The sequence below is a fragment of the Manis javanica genome, chromosome 10, assembly GCF_040802235.1.
Source record: "Manis javanica isolate MJ-LG chromosome 10, MJ_LKY, whole genome shotgun sequence".
Taxonomy (NCBI): domain Eukaryota; kingdom Metazoa; phylum Chordata; class Mammalia; order Pholidota; family Manidae; genus Manis; species Manis javanica.
The window spans coordinates 104,866,489-104,886,835 of NC_133165.1; the positions used below are offsets into that span (position 1 = coordinate 104,866,489).

General features: G+C 41.6%; 2 protein-coding genes across 8 annotated transcripts in view; one reads left to right on the forward strand and one right to left on the reverse strand.

Moving 5' to 3' along the window:
- Nucleotides 1-18,311, forward strand: part of RIC8B (RIC8 guanine nucleotide exchange factor B) — a 95,799-nt gene extending 77,488 nt beyond the window's left edge. For 2 of the 7 annotated variants that reach the window (XM_037007087.2, XM_037007085.2), the window contains 2 exons: nucleotides 2,719-2,838; nucleotides 16,905-18,311. In XM_037007087.2, the coding sequence (XP_036862982.1) occupies nucleotides 2,719-2,838; nucleotides 16,905-17,016 (232 nt within the window). In that variant the 3' untranslated portion in view covers nucleotides 17,017-18,311. Of the gene's footprint in view, nucleotides 1-2,718; nucleotides 2,839-5,981; nucleotides 6,066-10,259; nucleotides 11,224-16,904 lie in introns of all 7 variants that reach the window. The other 5 variants (XR_005058205.2, XR_012121563.1, XR_005058206.2 and 2 more) reach the window with 5 other exon arrangements.
- Nucleotides 18,312-18,433: 122 nt separating this feature from the next.
- Nucleotides 18,434-20,347, reverse strand: part of MTERF2 (mitochondrial transcription termination factor 2) — an 85,723-nt gene continuing 83,809 nt past the window's right edge. Inside the window, exon 5 of the mRNA XM_037007093.2 lies at nucleotides 18,434-19,245. Coding sequence (XP_036862988.2) covers nucleotides 19,205-19,245 — 41 coding nt within the window. The 3' untranslated portion in view covers nucleotides 18,434-19,204. The remainder of the gene's footprint in view (nucleotides 19,246-20,347) is intronic.

Below are 20,347 nucleotides of genomic sequence, written 5' to 3' on the forward strand. Positions count from 1 at the left end.
AGACAGTATCCAAATTCACCTCCTGCCCCCAGCACACTGGTTTTTTCCCATAGAAGAGTACCATAGTTCAGTGCCCCAACTTGTGTTTTCTGTGGTGGTGTTTACATTCTTCTGAGCACTATGGGGACTATGTCGTTTTAAAAGAAAAAATTTATCTTCTGAAGTGACTTTGGGGTGTTGGAATGCTTTACTGCATGGGTAAAGGATGGTAAGTTCTTACTCTGTATGAGTGAATTTCTGGCTGCTGCTTTTATGTGCAGTGAGCAAAGGATTTTGTGACTCCAGTAGCTAATTTCAGAGCAAGCTGTCAAGTCATTTTAGCAGCAGATGCTTGAAGTCAGCTATGAAAAAAGGGACATCATTTCCACTAAGCCCTTAAAAGAACCAAAAACCAAGAAAAGACTCAAATGTGCCCTGATTGAGGGATTCATGTCCTGACTTAGTATGCTCTGGTATCTCCAATACACCACAGAGCTTACAAGTGTGTCCTCCTGACACTATTTTTGTGTTTGAGGCCCAGGATGGCTTGTGCTAATGCCATTCATTATTTTCTAAACAGTCTGTGGATCTGATATTTTAAATCACCCCTCCATTGAACTTGGGGAGAGAAGCCTTCTCCCAAGAAACAAATGAACATGATCTACACAGTTAATACATCTACCTTCCTGTATACTTTTGTCTAAGGCCTGGTTTCTTTTTGTCTGCTTGGGAAGTGGTATGTGCCTGTAGTAAGTACCTTCACTTATTTATAAACCTAGTTGTTTTTCTAATTTAGCAGGCGGCAGAAGAGAAACCAGTGAAAACATGTCCTGTTGTTATACACCTAAGCAAATAGTAGATGGGTGGTGGAATTGCACTCCAGTATGACCTCTGGATATGGCTTACAAGCCCCAGAGTTCTCAGAGCCTTGTTAGGTCCTCTTTGTTCTTGACTTAGGAAATCTGATGACCCCATACGGCATTTTTGTTAATGGCCACTAATTAGAGGCCTTTTTCTCTTCTTTTATATACCTGAAAAATAATGGAGAGAGAACAGTAGACCACAGTGGGAGTCTGAAGTGGGCACTCTCACCTAGTGCTTTTTAGCCTCACTGTGTGCCAGAATCATCAGAAAAACAAAAAACACAGATTTAGTTGGTCGCAGGTGAGGCCCAAGCCATTTCTTTAAAGTTTCCCAAGTGATTCTAATGTACCGCTGAGGCTAAGAAGCAATGACAAGCCTGTGGGTTTTCAGACTGTTGCCCCAGAGCCCCAGTTCCTCCAGGTACTTGGCGGCTGTCTTAAGGGGAAGCAGGTGAGTGCAGAAGGGGCTTTAGGCCCCACCCTCCTCTGCCATTCCCCTCTCCTGCCCCAGCAGTTCTACTTTGTCTGTTTTACATATTGGCTTTCTGTGTAGATTTCATTTGTTGGGGGATGGTGCTTGACACTACTTGGGAGGAGAAAGTTTTTTACATGGCTCTAGACATAGGTCTTATGCAAGAATGGCAAAACAGATGTTTTAGATCCAGCTTTTGAAGATGGTGAGCAGTGAGTCCTTCCACAAGATTCTGTATGACATGTAACCTCTGAGGAATGTAGAAAAAGAAAAGGGAATCTTTTAGTAACAGGTAATAGTACCTCATGACCCAGCCCTTACTCCAAATGAGAAAAGCCCTGAATAATAAATGTCTCTGGTTTGGCCCACCCACCCCCATTTAGACGAGGGCTGTTTTCCAGTTTATTCCAGTCCCAACACTCACATAGTTCATGTCTGACCAGTCCACTCATTTGCTTCTCCTGAAAGCCTGGCGCCTGAAGCATTTGTTTTTAGACTCTTGAAGGTGATGTACTAGTGGTTTGCTGTTTGCAGGGTATTTCATTTGATCCTTAAAAATAAACTGTATTTGGCTGGAACAAAATTCTGTAACCTCTTGTCTGCTTCTTCAGAAAGGTGTTTAAGTTATAGATATTTAGCAGCCATTGAAAGAATTATCTTTTACTTGACCTCAAAAAAAAAAAGATAGTGTGGCTTTTATCTAAGAAGATAGCTTGTTTGGTATTAGAACTTCATACAAAGTTTACAGAATGTATTCATTTTAAGTACTTTATTAAATCTATTTCCAGAAAGCCAGATGGTACACCTGTCTCTTGGTAGGCTAGATTTCGTTCCTTTTTTTTTATCTAGGTCAGATCAAATCTAATTAAACTTGTTCTTCTGCTTTATCTTTTATTATTTTAAACACTCATTGCCTTCTGTGGTCTCACTAATGGACTAATTTCCTGAGATTATAAATTGGCATGCTTTCATTTTCAGATTCCAACCTCTCTGCCATCATTTTTCCAATTTTTTTGACATATTTGTTTTATGCTGTATCACAAATGAATTTCCCTTCTCTGAAACCATTTGTCTGCTTATAATTAATGAATAAGCTGCATCCAAGGAAATTTATCCTAACACCAAATTGCCCATTTTTAAAAAGCAGCCAACCTTAACAAAAAGAAAGTTGGCAAGCTAGTTTTACTTTTTTAAAAACAAAAGCTATCACCCATTTCCCAAAGCATATTAGTAGGAAAAGTCTTTTTTAAATTCCTATAGCAGTTCTATACCACAAAATTGCTATTATTGCCAATTTTTTTGGCTATTATACTCTTTCTTATTATAACTTAAAACTTGGACCAGAAAAGTATAGAAAGAGCATAATTTTAAAACATACAGCATAACTTTTTTTTCTTTTTGTAGCATTAATCTTATCACTGGTCATTTAGAGGAACCAATGCCAAATCCCATAGATGAAATGACAGAAGAACAAAAAGAATATGAAGCCATGAAACTTGTCAACATGCTTGATAAACTTTCCAGGTATTGTATTCCCATCCATTTTTTGCTTGGTTTCTAAAATTGTTCTATTTCTGTGTCTCTCCCTCTGAGAGTTACCATAGAACAGCACCTCCGGAAACCCATGTGACTGGAGCAGGGCGGCCCGGGCAGCCGCTCAGGGCTCTCCCGGCCACCACAGTTTTTCTCCGTGGGCCGCTTCTGGCTGTGCGTTCAGAAACATCTCAACTCCAACAGGGTAGTACTACTAGGTCACTGTGATACTTAACCAACTAACCTCCCTGTCTTAAACAAGATGCTGTGAATTAGGTTCAGTGATTTTGCTGCTTCTTTTATTTTTTTGTTTTAGTCTGTTTTGGTTTTTGTTCTAAATCATGATGCTTTTTTTCCCCCATTTTTGATGTGCAAGTTTGCAATTCTCTCTTTTTGGGTTGCTGCTAAAACCAAGAATCCTAAAATGTCATGCACCCAACAGGAAAAAATGAAAAGGAATAGCTAACATGAAAGATTTTCTGAAAGCAGGTGCTTTTATTAATTAGGGGCTCTAAAAACAAGCTCCCTTCCCTTCTTGCCTCATACCTCCTTCCCCTCCAAAAATAGCCAGTTTTGAAAATAACTGAATCAGATAACTACTAATAGTCAACTAGTTATCTTGGAGGAGTTATTAGAAAGTATTAATTCCTTTCACACCTGCCTGAATCGCTCTGTTTTCCAGTCATACACTGAGTCACTGTCTCCTTTAAGCCATCTTGAGTGAGTGCTTCTGTGTGTTGGTGGCAGCTGCCATGGAAAGGTGATTCTCTTCTGGGCGTCTCCTCACAACTGTATGAAGACTAGTAATACCCCTCAGTCAAGAGAAGTAGCAACAGGAACGAGAAAGCCAGACTGCCAGCCATTAAAGAGGAAGGCGTAACGAGCAAGCAGAGGCTAGGAGCACAGCGGGAGGCTTGGAGTAGAAATGTTCTAACCAAGAAGCTGAGGGGCAGTGTGACCAGTGCAGGTATTTAGTGTGACAAGTGTGAGTATCAGATCAGACTCTGCAGAGTAAGCTTTTTTTCAAATGATGCTGGTAACGTGGCAGAAGTTACAGAGAAGTAAGTAGCTTTAGAACTTACTGACTCCCAGCTAGTCCTTTTGAACTTTCATCCTTTCCAAAGAAAGTTAGAATTTACAGCTAACTATGCTCACAATCTTCAGAAGACATTGTTATCTGTTTGCAAATGACATTCTTCTTACCTTTATGTAGAACAGATATGTTCCTTTCTTGAAGGAATTATAGCCAAAGGGAAAATACTGATAGTGGCCAAACCTGTAGAAGACAGAATAACAAGTTCTGAGTGAATATATAAAAATAAGATTTGTGCTTGGCTACTTCCAAAAGGATCTGATGTAGCTAATGAAATGCATTGGTATTAAGTACAGCAGTTAGGATGAGCCCCAAGAGTCCATCTGGTAGAAGCAGGAGGGGCAGTGGTAACAAGCACCTGAGGGTAGTATTTTAGTGTGTTAAGACAGAAAAACACTTAAGTTGCATAAATTTCATTTTCATACATTTTATTTCAATAATATGAGTTCTTAAAAGATAACATGATGCTATATTCAACTGTCCTACATACCCTGGGTGAATAAACTCTAACATGGGAGATGAGGAAAAGAATTGCCTAAGATCATGTAGTGTAATTCAGGTACTTGACTTAATTAGAGAGATAAGACTGTTTCATAAGGCATCCCTGTAACAGAGATATAAAATGGTGCTAGGCCCTTCTTCTTAGGGGAATCCACATATTCTAGAAGCTGCCAACAAATATGTATACAAACCGAGTCTGAAATATCCAAGCTTCCCCTTGATTTAAACTGTGCCTCAAGGAAGATACATACTCAGAAACACCCAGCAGATGCCTAGCTCAATCTGAAGGTGATACAGATTTTTGCATGTATAAAGTGCAGCAAATGTCTTGTGTTGGCTTTGATGGTACCAACTTTGCCATTAAAGTTGAAGCTAAAGGGAATAGTCCTAAATCACCGGTTTTTTGCATGATGTATGATGGGTTTTTTACATTGTCTGCCTTGATGTGCTTTCTAACATTTGCTCTAATAACAATCAATGACAAAACTGTATGGAGATCAGCAGTGGGCATTCCAAGGCAGGAATGCAAAGCATGAAACCATTCTTTATGCATCTTGTATGTTTGTCCTAAGTTTCTTTTATCTTTTCACTGTTGTTTTTTGGTTTTGGTTTTTTGTGGTTTGGTTTTGAGATAAAAAAAGATGTCATACAGCCAAAGTAGACTAAATTCAGGGTACATCTGTTAAGTGGCTACTCTGTGCAAGGCACTGTGCTAGAAAGATGAGGGAGATTCAAAGGTGAACCTGACAGGCTCTGCCTTTGGGAAACTCACAGTCTAAGTGAAGAAAATGGCTGTAATCTGTTCTAGAATACAAGATAGAAGGAAACAATGACAAAATCAGGTCTACATTGAACTGTGAGCACCCAGGAAAAGGAGCAGTTCATTCTGTATGGATGAATCAAAGACTCACAGGGAAGTAGCTCTTGTGCTGATCCTTGAAATGGACAAATGACCATTCATTCCAGGTTGATGGAAATTTACCCTTGCTAAGATAAATATTTGGTATTTACATACTGCATTTTTATTCCAAAGAGCTCAGGTTGTTTTATTACTGTTTTGATCAATATAATGTTATTAGATTTATCACTGAGGGAAGCAAGGCCCAAAGACTTGCCCCAAACATTTCCAAGCTAATGACTGGTGATAATCCATTTCCTCTAACAGTTAATGAAACACTTTCACATACATTCTCTTTCTAGCTTCATAGTAAAGTGAGACTAAGAACTTCATTTTCCAGAACTCAAGACCTTTGCTCTGTCCACTCTGCTACTGTGCCTGTCTGTTAGTGTCAGTGTTTGCCGACACCTCCTGGTCATCCTTTCAGCACTGTGCTACTGGATAGTTCCCTCAACTGTCTTCTAAGGATATTCTGCAACCCACCAAGTCCTTACTGTGCTAAGAGTGTACTGTAGCTTCGTCTGATTAACTTTCCTTCCCAAAAAATGGGCCTGAATTGAAAGGCGTGAGATTAAATAATTAAGGTTGGAGGTGACGTGGCCAATGAATGGACACTAGACACTTCCTTTTTTCCACCCATAGGAGAACAGATGTGAAGGACCTGCCCCAGGATGGTGGTTAGCAACAGTGGCCCGTGCCAAAGCACTTACCAAAGTGGTGACTAAGGTTGGTCATACCAAGTACTATTACTGAGCCTGGTGTAGGTGTAGATGTTATTCACTACCGAAGCTGTAAAACCACCAGTGTAAAAATTAAAGTTATATTTTCATTTTGCCTCTGGGCTATACATAGCCACTGCCTCAAGGAGCTCACCACCTTAGCAGCTTTATCTCAGCTAGATTTTCAAGGACACTGAAGAGATTAGTACTCAAATACTTTCTTCCCATTGAAAACCAACTGACTTAGTAGTATTCCAAGTGATTTTTTTTTTAAGTATAAGGATTGTATTTGTGACCAATGTAGATAAGGGGATGGCATTGGGCCAGGAAGTTTTATGAGTTAGAATAATTTGAACCCTACAAATCCCATCATATCTAGCTAGTACAGTGCCTTGTACCCTGAGGTTTCCCCATTGTATGATGATGAAATAATGAACATAGCCGATTCCCTAATAAGAAGTCAGTTTTTTTTGCTCTATAAAACAGCCTATATGGTTTAAGACTTCAAAGTACACTTTTGTCAGTTCATTTCTTGGCCAGATGTCATAAAATTCAGGGCCAGAAAGGAATCCCATAAAGGTACTGTGGCCCATGGCTGGCTGATTTAACCATTGAAATACATAATTCCATTAATATAAAATGATAATTGTAATGTTTATCAAACAGAAGCATTAAGCATGGCATGAGATTACAGGAAGCCTCATTTGACATTTTTAATGTGAGAGCAGAGGTGGAAGGGGGGATGAAATTTGCTTGCCTCTCCACCTCCTTTTTCCTCCTCTGAATTGGGAAAGAAATAAGCAGGGGATTAGAATGGGGATTGTGTGTGGTTAAGCAAGTCCAGTGTGGCTAATACAATTGCATTCACCTTAGTTACAGCATACAACTTGTATATAATAATGCAGCCTCCTCCTGAAGATGGGAGAGGATTGAATGGCTTAAGCTTAAACTAACCAAGGGAAATGATATTTCAAGTTTCAGTTTTGTTTTGACTTTCCTAATCCCCTTTAGTTCCTTAATTGGAGCCAGGACTGATTAATCTTCTACCCCACCTTTACCCCATCATCATAAAGAGTTTAAGAATAATCTGAAGGTACATTGTACAAAAAATTGCCTTTTTGCTTATTTACTCTATCAAAATCTAAAATTTTTATACATAGTAGTTGTTTTCACACTTCTTAGCTACTCCTTGTCCTCTATGTATTCTTTTTTTTTTTTTTCACCAATCATTGTGTAGTATTTGGGACATGGCTTTCTTAATAAATGCAGGTGCTAAATATAGGGATACATGTATATATATTATATAAATAGTTCCTTTAATCCAAGGATTATTTTTAAACTTAATAAAGCTGGGATAGGTGATTTATAAAGGAAAAGTAATACATAATTTTTTCCTTATGGAAAGGTACTTTACTCTGCTTACAAAAATATCAAGAATTGATCACACCCACCTTTATGATGAGTTAGTCAACGAAATACTTCTCAGGTACATATCACAAGTGTGATCAGCAGTACATAAAATGTGAAGATATTGTTCATATCAGAAAGTCTTTTAGGTCTGTACTGTCCAATATAGTGACCACCAGCCATAAATGACTACTGAGCACTTGAAATATACTTGGTCTGAATTGGGATGTCTTGTAAGTATTAAATATTCAGACTTCCAAAGATTCAGTGCAAAGAAAAGGAATTAAAATACCTCAGTTGTTGAATATGGATTTTATGTTGAAATATTTTTTATATATTGTGTTAAAATATATTAAAATTAATTTTACCTACCTTTTCTTACTTTTTTCAGTATGGCTACTACAACATTTAAGATTATATATATGGCTTAAATTTGTATCTTACGATATTTTGATTTGACAACACTGTTTGTTGTTCTACATCATTAAAATATAATGTAAAGTTGCTTGAAAGTTCAATCAAGGGAACTTGGGTCCAGTTAAATTAGTATACCCTTTAAGTGGCAGGTAAGGATTACTTTGAGAAACTTGATACTGTACATCTAGGTTATAGAGGGCCCTTCTACTGACCAGACACCCCCAACAGGATGTCATGCTACCTTTGTGTCACCCGTTGGGAGTCACTGTCCTTTAACTCTGTAGTAAGAATGACTACTTTGAGCTGTGGGTTTAAGTACTAGCTGAAATGGCTTCTGCCTATTAGAGAAACATGAAATAACAATACTGTTCACTGGCCATTTGCTCTCTGGACCCTCCTTCTCTAATTCTTAAGTCTTTCTAATTGGAAAGACTGTGTAAGAACTTCATTTTCTACTGCTTTATTCAACAGGGTCAGTTTGGCATGCTGACCTCTTAATAATTTGGACAACAGGATAGAAAAGTTCTGTAGAGAAATTACCAAGAAATAATAAAGAACACCCTTCACTTAAGGATAAAACTGAATTTTATTCTTCTAGCACTATCCTTAACCTCTTTCTCTGTATCTTCTTAACCATGCTGTTTAATGTGAGGTGGGTAGCAAATTTTTAGAAGCTTTGCATGTGATCTTCTAACATAAATGAGAAAAATAATAAAAGATTAATATTTTATAGTGCTTTAAAGTTTAAAAAGTGTTTCCACATTTATTATCTCCATTGATCATTAAACAGCCCTGTGAAGTAGATAGGGCACAACATATTTTACTGAAGAGTAAATGGGACCAATGATGAAGGGACTGACCCAAGATCAGGCACCTGATGAATGACATAGCCAGGACTCAGTCTTCAGGCTCTAGATCTTACATTATTTTGAAAAATTACCAATAGCTGTCAAAAGTTTGTCAGTCTGATTATTTTTAACAAGACATTCCAAATTTTAAATAAATGCAAAGCACAAAGACAGACAATAAGCATGTTTACCTGAGTAGAGAATTAAGATTTGGAGGAATGTATTCCTGCTTTTTCAGTCCATAGCTGAGCTCCTCTCAAATATCAGATCAGGTGCTAAATAGCTTATGTGAAAGAAAAGAACTTTATATGAAGTACACCAGTAAAATCGCTATGATTCTATATTAATAGATGGTCTCTTAATTATTTTGAAAAGAGAATGATTATAGGTATTCAACAAATTATTGTATTTAATGTGATCATGTTAGGAAAACCAAACTTTTAAAAGGCTTCCCTATGGGACTGTTTGGGCAACTCCTAATTACATGTACAAAATGGAAGGACATGGTAAGGACAATATGCTATTTCCATTTGTCTTGGGAATGATATTTTTAGGCTACATATTCTACCTTCCCAGATGTACCCAAAGCACAATGGTGAGGTCTGAGGGAAAGATTTCAAAATTGTCTTTTGAAAGATACAGCTGGAAGACCTTGAATGGGCTGTGGAAAAGCCACCATACCCCTCCTACCTACTGGGTAGTGGCTTAGTGAAAGATCTGTATAACCAGTCAGCAGTAGGAAGCCATTAGATGAAAGGTACAGGGAAAGATAAAGGATCAGGGTCCAAACCCAAAGGGCACCCTTTCACAGGATGTAACTGGCATGTTAGCCCGTGGCAAAGGTAATATTATTTCTGTGAGCAAAAAGGGTTAAAAACACTTGCAAGAGTATGCAAGTTAGTGAGAAATCCATTGTACTTCAGTGGATTGCAGACTATTCCAGTGATGGTGAAATCTTGAAATTAAGATGCACTCTCAGACTTGAAATCAAAGCAAAGATTACAGAGCTGCTTTCTCTGGGCTGTCACAGGCTCCATTCTAGCGGGCGATTTTTGAAAAGCTCTGTGCCATTAAGATGCTTTATTTATATACCAGTTTCTCATCCTATCTTTCAAATGTGAAAAGGAATTAAATATGAAATGGCTAATTTAAAATGTCAAGGTTCTTTTTTCCAAGCCAACCTTACATTAAGAGCAGGAATCCCTGAGCCAAAGAAATGGTTCCCAATTATCCCGTCTTGGGTTTTGTTGTACATTGTGCAGAAGTCAACAAAACAAGTATGTAACAGAACCTGCCTAAATAGCAGCCATCCTCATTAAAAACAGAGAATTAATCAGGGGTGTCTGAAGGAAGCAGTGCCTCACAGGTTCTCCCCCTTTTCTTCTTTTCTAATCATAGAACAAAATATATTACATAAAAGGATCGAAACTATTATGCAGTACTCAATTAGAGGGAGGTGAATAGGTCTCTAACATGCTGTTTTATCAAAAGAGCAGACTGGTGTTTGCATGACTGTTGTTTCATTACAGACCCTGTCATTAATTCCATGTGTCAATACTGCCCTGTAGTACACAGAGCAGACAAGAAAGAAGAGCCCTTGAAAACAAGGGAATGGTTTTTGAGTCGTTATCAAGCTAAGTGGCAAGCGGGAAGCTGAAACTCGTATAGGTAAATTCGAAGGGACTCTTGGGAGATCTGCAAGTGGGAAACAAGAATGCATTTACCAACTGCTTAATTATGTCCTGTTTTTCAACAAGTACACTTGAACTGAATGCTTTGTTTGTACTGCACGTAAACATGTGCTGTGGGCAAGAGTATTCTCTTGCTTCCAGGTCAGGCAAGGTGTTTTATACACATACACATCTGGCCTACTCTATAATGTGCGATTGGGTTTGTTAGTATCTGAGTCCCAATACTGCACTGTCATTTCTGGGGAAGGTGTTACATAGGAGCCAGAAACCCTAAAAAGCAGGACCTTCTTTAAGGTTCTGAAAAGTTACATAAACCCAGGCATCCCAGGGGACCATCCTTCTAGGGAAATGGTGGCTCAGGAAAATGTTAAAATATATCTGGGGGGAAAAACAGAAAAAGACCAGAACATTTAAAATATGGTAAATCCCATAATCTCCCACCTCTAAATCTTTAAGAAAGAACTTTTTGGTTTCCATTAGCAGTCCCAAGGGTTAGGCTGGGGCAAAATAGAGTTTCCCTTCTTGGACGTGCTTTATCTGTGTCCTCGTGCCTGGCCAAGCCCTTGAAGATTATGGTTCCTTATCGTTTAGTAAGATCAAATTTCTAAATGATGTTTCGTTCCAGTTGAACATTCTTGGAGGCTTATCTCTTCCCTGGCCAGATGCCTGATCAGATGAGAAGCCCGCCATGATACTGTCACAGTGCCTAGAATGGGCTCTTTGTCCAGTAGACATCACCGTACTTTTTGGTGATAACGAGGGCAGTCTTAACTTGTGTTAAGGCCTGTGTGTAGCATTGAAGGTAAGTATGAAGGAGTCATTGCTATGTGAATATCATAATCCTGATGCACATTTCAGTATATAGAATCTCCGTTTACCATGATGTGACATATGTATCTGATACTTAGCTAGCCTTTTTAGATAAGGCCTTCATAATTTAGGACCAGTAACTCATGAAGTGGCCTGCTTATTGAGGGCCATGATGGAATTTACCTTCCTTGTAATACTTGCCATTGCTTTGATTTATTTTTGTAATCTTTCTAATGGTCTGCTAGTAGTTTTGCAGAAAGGATTTCTGCTCTTGGTGTATGTCAGTGACAATTAGATAGGGTGCTGTGTTTTTGACTCTTAGGCTTTGAATGTCTTTATTAGAAACAAAGTCTAAGCAGTATTGAGTTTTAGTGTCTGAAAAACCTAGCAGCTTTTAAAAAGATTGAAATTATTTAGTAGCCTAATATTTAGACTCTTAGAATCTTGGGGATCATCTTGTCCAACCCTTTCATTTTATAAATGGGGAGACTCAAGCCCAGGGAAGGAAATGACTTGCCCAAGGACACACACAAGTTAGTGGAGACTAGTGGAGACCTCCTCGTGCCGTTTATAGGAAGCTGAGTCTACACCAGTTAGTGGTTGGAAATTCCAAGCTGTACAGTACAAAGGGGACCTGACTTCTGCTGGACTGTGAGAATGTCTGATGGCATTGGCCCATCAGGGAAATAATTACAGTTAAAATAATATCAGAATGATTCCCAACACATGTTCTCTACCATTCTCCATTTAGGCCATGATCCATGTGTTCTTTCAATAAACATTTACAGAGCATCTGCTGTGTGCCCCCCTCCTATACCAGATACTGCAGATCACAGCCAGTAAGACATGGACTCTGCCCTCAAGTTGCTCACTCTCAAGGAGAACACGAAATCTCGGGAAAACATTGTGCAGAATTCCCTGTAGATGCTAATACCTTTCCTAACTTTAAATCTTGAAGATGAGAGTGACTCTTCTGCCCAAAGATGTAGCTTTTCTCTTGGTCATGATTTTTACATATCAGAAGTCCCATGAAATGCCATACCTTCCTTTTCTGTGAAGGTGAAAGGTATATCAGCAGCAACTATACTCAGTTCCTAAACACTGAATGAGGATCTGTCTGCAAGGCACTGTGCTAGACACCCAGGGATATGAAAACAAAATAATTCAAGATAGAACACTTTATTTTTAATATGTCAGAGCAATATTGTTTCATAGCTTTCAAACTTTGTAATGAGAATTATTTTCAATAAAAATTCATAAATATAGGGCCCTTGAAATAGAAGGCAAAAATGCCTCTACTGTAATCCAGACTTGTCAGCCTAGGATGTCAAGTCTCCATTCAAATCCTCTTTCCTACACCGTGTCTGTTTTGAACTTTCTTTTTCCTTTATCTCAGCCAAACTGCCTGCTTGCCAGTCCCTGCACACAACTAACTCTTGCTTCTGTGCCTTTGCTCGACTAATTCTGCTTGTGGGATGCTTTCTCCCCATGAATCCACGCCCATAACTGCTATTACAGTCTGGCCCGAGTCTGTCTTGTACAAGGTGCCTCCTGTGTCCCTCCCTTATGTGCAAGGCCAGTATGACTGGTGGAATAACATTACTGTGGTGTTCATCAGTGCTTCCCATTCCCTGTCCACATCTTGCTGATCTAGATACAACAGATCTTATTAAATGAAAATCTAGTGTGAGCAGGTGTTTTCTCAGACCTTTTGGGAGTGAATCTGTTTCAGTATCAAAGATTTCATTGTGTTATTTGTGGGCTGTTGTATGATAAAGAGGAAGAAGATCAGAAGCACGAAGACAGGGGTTTGGAAAGCCAGCCTAGGGTCCATGATCTCTGTAAGTGACCCTGTCTCCTTCTGCTCCCAAACAGGGCAAGGGAAAACTCCAGTTACAATAAGGGAGTGTCCGCAAACTGTTAAGCTAGGAAAGCAGGGCTCTGCCTGTTAATCATCTCAAGCCTGTTGATCTGCTGTTCTGTAATTCTTCTAATATTGTTTAATGTGTGTGTGTGTTATCTTCTGAACTGACTGAAAGCTTCTTGAGGACAGGGACCATGTCTTCCGTTTGCTTCTGCATATTCTTTTCCCACTTGCTCCCTAAGAGTACCCTGACAAACCTGGGGAGGCCTTCCATGAACACATAAAGGAGAGGGAGTGCACCGTACTCCAGCCCCTGCGCCACACGTCACATGTATAATGACCTTTGCCCTCATGACAACTCAGGTAGGTAGGTATTCCTGTTCCAGTTCTACAGATAAAAAAATTAAACTTCAGAGAGTTCAGGGCCTTCCTGCTAGTGAGTAGTGGATCCAGGATTAGAACCTAGGTCTGTCTGACTCCAAAACTTTTCATGTGCCTTTCACTAAACCACAAGAATGATAGTTTTTAGGACTTGTTTTACAGTGCATAGAACTCTTTCATCTACATTATCATTATTCTTACTGTTACTGCTACCACTGCTAGTACTACTACTGTTACTCCTTTATATCACCACCGGGAAGTAGGTAGAGCTAGTATTATCATTAGCCCCATTTCACAGATGGGGAAACTGAGGCTCAGACTCATCCAAGATCCCACAGCTGGTAAGTGGAAGAGCCGGGACTTCAGACTTCCTGACTGTAGATCTTTTTGTTCTTTCCACTACATCACATTATTGCCTCAGTTCATTTGCACGAATGCATGATTATGTGGCTGGTTATCACTGACACCTGTCCTACAGAAATGTCAGTAAGTCCAAGCATCACATGGAGCTATGTGGAAAAGGAAATGATTCATATCCTCAGAGGAGCTTCCATATTAGTGAAGGGGTGATAGACTGGGCCCAAAAAATAAGTGCTCAAGAAAGAGTTCACAAGTGAGAAATAAAATATGGGGCCTTTGTTCTATAGATAAATTCCTATAATTTGACCATAAAGTCATGGACTATTGTAATGTTCTTAATTCTTTCCATTGTAAAATTGGAGTAGGGAATCGAAATTGATGTCAAATAGTTCTCCTGGGTTTCAGTGAGAAAGTACTGGCTGCTTCGTACAAGTTGGTAGCTAGTTGCCGCGTCGTCTGTTCAGGAGATGCAGCAGTGTTAGTAGCGGCCAGGGGCGGTAGGGCGTCCACCCAGCAGCTCACCCTGTCGGATAGGAGTCCTCTGTTCTCATTTGCTGATCCTACCGCTACCTAGGCCTCCCCTACCTTACTGGGTCCTCTGTCCACCAGCTCCTTTAGACTTTTGAACTTTCTTATTCTTTAATGTATTATTCCCAGCAGGTTGTCCCTTTCTCTTTTTATATCAAAAATTAGTAAACAGTGTCCAATATCACCAAGTCTTCAGCACAATCAGAATTAGGAGACTGTGCTATAAATCTGTAGTATATATCCGTGTAAACAGTTCTAATGGGAACAGATTGTTTCTGGCTTAACACTAAACATTGCCACCTGGTTGTCACACAAGAACCCCAGGCTTTTCATGTCCTGAAAGATGGCAGCATCTCCCCACCAAATCTGCTCTGGCTGCTGTATTCTTGCTCCAGTGAATGGCAGCACCATCCACTCGGTCAGTGGAAGCCATAGCCTTCTACCCCTTACTGTCCTTCACCAGCCCTCTGCCCTTCCAGGGATCACAGATCTACGTCAGAAATGTAACCTTTTCTTCCCACAAGCACAGTCATAACCCAGCTTTCTGTCTCCTCTCATGCACTTCCAGTGACATCCTAATGACATCTCTGCCACCAGTGTGTCCTACTCCAGTGTGTCTGCCACACTGCTGCCAAAGATCCCTCCCTGGCATTTAAGACATTGGACTACCAGACCCCAAACTACCCTTGCAGCCTCACCTCACCCCTCCCAACAGGGCCCTTTCACAGCTTCATGAGAGGAGAGTCCAGAAAGGTCTACAGAATCACATAGGTAGATAGGACCACACAGACCCCTGTCCAGACTCTACCTGAAATGCTCTGTGCCATCCTCGCTGGGCACAAGATGCATGGTGGTGGTGCCCCCCTGACCAGTCTGGTCTGTGCTTCACCTCAGAGCTGCCACAACTCTTTGTTCCTGATTCTGCTACAGCATTTATCCCATTACATTCTGAGTTATTTCGGTATGTTGTCTCACCCACTCCAAGGACAGCAGCTGGGCCCAGCCTTCCATTTCTCCCCAGGATAATGTGTAGTTCCAGCATGTAGTTCTTGAACAGATGTTTGATCAGCTGCACCCAGGGTGTGCTCCTCCAGGGCAGTTAGAGCAGGTAACCCAGATGTGCTGTGCTGCAAAGAGCACTGGCCTGGGATTCAGATTCACTGACCTGTGTCCCAGGTCCAGCTTTGCCCCTAGATGTGACCTTGGGTAAGTCAGTCTCCTTTGCTAAACAAGGGGGTTGGACTAAATGATCTCTAAGTTCTTTGGTTCTGACCCCACTTCTTGGATCAGGAAACACATCTCCTCTGTAACGTTCAGGAGCCCCAGCTTAGCCAGCCACCCACACAGATTACCCAGACAAATTTCCAAACTCTCGGAAATAGTCTCCTGGTGCCAGAACTGCCTGACGAGGCTCCCGCTGGCTCACCCAGTGACCTGGACCATTCTGACCCCTCGCCAGGGCGTCTCGCTGCGTCTCTGACACATCTCACTGCCGTGTGGCTGGGCCCACCTGGAAGGGAGCCCTCCTTCTGCTGGCCTTAGGGACAGCAGCACGGAGGCAGAGGGAGAGGAGCTTTTATTACGTCCCTTCACCCCAGAGCCCCCCACCCTCACAGCCCCTGCGGGGTGCTTCTCAGGGATAGACAGGTCTTCAGGGGGCGATACCCGTTTCTGTGAGAAATTCCTTGGAGCAGCTCATGTGCCTCTTCAAGTTACGGACCTTTGTGGGTGGGAGGACTAGAGGCAGCAACTCGACAGGTACAGTCACCATCATCTCCATGTAATAAATAAGAGCCTGTGAAAAGATTAAATCTTTCCTAATGCTTTTTGATTGGCTTAATCAATAATTAATCATCTTTAGAAGAGGCTTTAACTTGTGGAGTAGATGTAATTGGATTAGCTGAAAGAGGCAGTTGGGGCGCTTTGAAGAGATTAAAATGGCTGTCAATCCCATAATTAAACTGCCACAGACAAAAGCAATGGTGTTTCTTAAAAAATGGAGGAAAGAAAGAGAGAGAGGAGGAAATAAAAGGGAGAGAAAGTTGGGAAGGCCACCTGATTTGAAATAAATACTTAGTATCGCTAGAGATTGGAGAGGCAGTCAAACCCGACAGCCGGACCCCGGATGAAATGCGTGCGGATCGAGTCGGCCCTTTAACCGTGTGCCTGGCCCACCGGGACGGGCGGAGTTCCGGCAGCTTCAGCCTTACTAGAACCAAACGCATCCATAGACGGAAAAAACAAGTTAATTATTAAAAACAGAAGAGACCTGCTCCTTGTCCTGAGCCCATTTAGACCTTGACTTTTCATACCTTTAATTGGCTCAGTAGGTTTGGCCTGTGTGAATGAAGTCTTTTATCTCCCTCTTTTTCTTTCCATGCCCCTTTCATCTTTCCTGTTACAAACACACAGAGAGTTGAGGGAAAATACTTGGGTTTTTAAAGACTTTTCTTTTAAAAGGATGTGTACTTGGGCGGGGGGAGGGGAGTGCGCGTGATGCCGGTGAATACTGTTTTTCTCTCTTTTATCTCCTTGTCCAGAGAGGAGCTGCTCAGACCCATGGGGCTGAAGCCTGATGGGACGGTGACGCCTTTGGAGGAGGCGCTCAGCCAGTACCCCGCCATCGAGGACACCGGCTCGGACACCGACTGAGGGCGCCTGCCCGGCTCCCGGTACTGCTTTCGTCGGCATCTTCTCTCTGTAGCTCCAGGGGAACCTTTTCTCCAAAATATTTATGCCTTTGCTTCGGCTAGAAACACATGAACCGGTGTACGTACTGAGAATCCAGCATATTGAAGAGGTGATCCTGTGTTTCCACAATACTGAGGCGTTCATAGAGAGCTGCAGTTAATCGGAATTGCAGGGGCTAAAAGCAGAAAAAGTAAGTCCATTTCACGAGGACGGAACTGAAGGACCTCCTTCGCCAAGGCGGCCCCCGGTGAATGCGGCCCTTCTGTGCTTCGGGATCCCCAGCGGCCTCAGCCTTGACCTCCTCCCGCCCGCGGGAGCCGCGCCCTCCGGATCTCCCGGGCGGACAGGGGCGCATGCGGAGCAGAATGAGCTGCTAAGTGCGGGCCGAGGCCAGCGGCTTGTCGGAACCGACATCATGGCAGCCAGTCAGCTGCTCCGTGAACCTAGCCCCACTTTCCATTTCAGTTTTGTATAAACATACGAAATGCGCGCGCGCACATACACACACAGCCCCAGCCTTGCAAATTGATTACACTCTAAAGGTTTTTATGTCACTTATCTAGAATTTCAGATTCCATTTTTCCCTATAAGGAGTTATGAATGATGGTTTAGTTCTGAGGCAGCTACAAATGCCTATTTATTCCCTCATGTACCTGAACACTAGTACCATGGAACTAACCCCCATCTGTATCATTGCATGGGGAGCATGCATTCTGAGGTCTAACTCGGGGTGCCAGAAACACATGTCCTCCAACCTAGCAGAGGGAATGGGGCCGCCCTGAGTTCTGGGAGTTCTTTTGCGGCCTCTGCTGGGGGCAGGTAGTCAGCAGCACCCATTTGTACATATAGGTCATTCATACGTCACGTTGTAAATTGGGGAGTGTGTGTGTGTGTGTGTGTGTGTGTGTGTGTGTGTGTGCGCGCGCGTGCCCTACCTTTCTACTATTTGTGATCAGTTTAATGGTAACTTTATTTATTTAAAAAAAGAAACACAAATAGTTACTGTTAAACTGATTAAGGCTGTTTATTTTTACTTTTAGAATTGGTCGTATGAAGAAGTAGAAAATGAATTATGCACTAGACAGTGGGCCTAGTTAATCAGTGACTAAAGTTGAAAAGGGGTTGGTTTCCTTTTATGTATGTACGTATGTATATGTATATACATACGTACATATATATATATATACACATAGATAATGTGCTTAACCACTGCCTTTTAAGACTTTAAATTAAATAAAATATTGGGGTTGATTCAATTTAGCCATCTGTGTGTGTTTCTTTATAGATACGTGGGATAAACAGTATTTCACGGTTTATGCTTTTTTAAAGTGCTTAAAAACATCCATTATCTCACTTATAATAGCATTTCTAAGGACAGGGTAATGTACATGGAGTGACTGTCACTATCTAGAATTCACTTTTCTGGCAAAACAACAGATCAGCAATTTTTTAAAAGGCCTTTGAGCTGCCAAAAAAGATGTCAGGAATTTCTTGCGGTTTGCTCCTTGAAGAGATCCTCAAGAATCTTTTTGTCTCTTTTCTACAATTTGCATACTTTCTAACATATTTAGTTATCTGGCTTTCTGGCCCACAAAAAAATGGCCAAGGAGGAGGCTGCTAGATGGAAGGCAGGGCTGCTGGAAGCAGCTGAAAACCAGCTAGCAAGGTGGGGTGGCAGAGCCCTGGGGTGTCACGAGTATGGGAGGGTGTGGTTCCCAAGGACACACTGGCTGATCCAGGAGATGGCACAACACTGTGGCCACGAGCTCAGAGGGGAGACCCTGAGCTGCTGACAAAACATAACAGGCTAGGATGACTATTACACATCTTAGGATTTTCACCAAAACAGCTGAAGTTGTGAGTTGGCCCATGTTTTAACAGTAAAAAAAAAATGCAACGTGGCAATTCATAATTTTAGATTATGTTTAAAAGTTTAGAAAAAAGAATTTTAAGTATTTTTGTTACTTCATTCTACAAATGCATTTTTTAAGTATTTTTATAATTTCTGTAATCAAATAGCTTCGGCACGAGTGTAGCCTTACCTAAATGGAGGCGTGGTAATGAAGTGCCACCTTGCCGGCTGCATCAGAGTAAGCGTTTGAAGAGTCCTGTTTAAGGCGCTGTGCTCCTCTGCTGTCCAAGAATTGTTTCATTTTAAGTTTCCCTGCACCGGACACTTACGCTCAGTTTCTGCAGAAAGAATTTGCAAAGGGAGAAGATGAGCGACCTCGTCTTGCACATGGAGAGAACCAACATCTGCTGAGCGCTTACTACGCGCAGGCTCCTTATGTGTCTCGTCTCTGTAACCTTACCACGTTTATATGAGAGGTCATCTCTAAAGAGTGTAAGTTCCCCGAAGTCCCACAGTAGAGTCCAGCTCTGGCCAGCCTGACTCCCAGCACCTCTCCTACCCTTTCACCACTGCCCACCTGGGCCCACGCTGTGCCTCCTGTGACTCTGGAGTGCTGGGAGCATGGGCATGCTCAGGCCATTTTAAGCAATAACTATTTTGGCAGAACCTGTTTAAAGAACTTTTTAAGCAGGGAGGTGACTCGGAGTTGGGCTGTGAGTGGGAAACCCACACAGCTAGTACTATATTTCAGACAAGGACCTGGGAGCCGTTTAGGTCAGAGACCAGGGCAGCAGTTCCCTGCAGACATCTGCCTGGCTCCAGTGCCCTGCAGCGAGGGTGAGGAGAACGCCCTGGCTGACCACACAGCAGGACTCTGTGGCCACATCCCCCCCAGCCTTCCAAACGGCGTGCAAGAGCGTGTCCTGAAATCAGCCCTTGAGCTGTGCTTTAGAGAAACAAGCCACAGACACTTGGGGCCCTTGCACACACCCAGCACCCGTGTGAGGCGCGCAGGACAGCTGTGAACACCCTCCTTAAAGACAGGACACTGGCTGAGGCAGTACAAACACTAAACAGCCCCTCATCGCCACACCAGTCTTGCCGCCTCCCAGTGCTAGGTGTCACCTGTACTGACTCCTTCCCCTCCAACTCAATTACAAAAGTAGTATGTTCATCATGGAAAGTATGGAAAATTCAGAAAAAAATAAAGTATGGAAAATCCCACCATCCTGAGATAATCACTGTTCATGTCTTAGTGTATTTACATCCTGTATTTTTTTATGCATATATAATTTATTTTACTATAAAACTGGGGTCATGTGGTGTTTACAAATTTGTATCCTGCTTCCTTCTTTAACATTGTGAGCATTTTCCCATGTCAATAAATATTCTTCAAAAATAAATGGCTATATGACATTCCATCATAGGAATTGTGGTAAA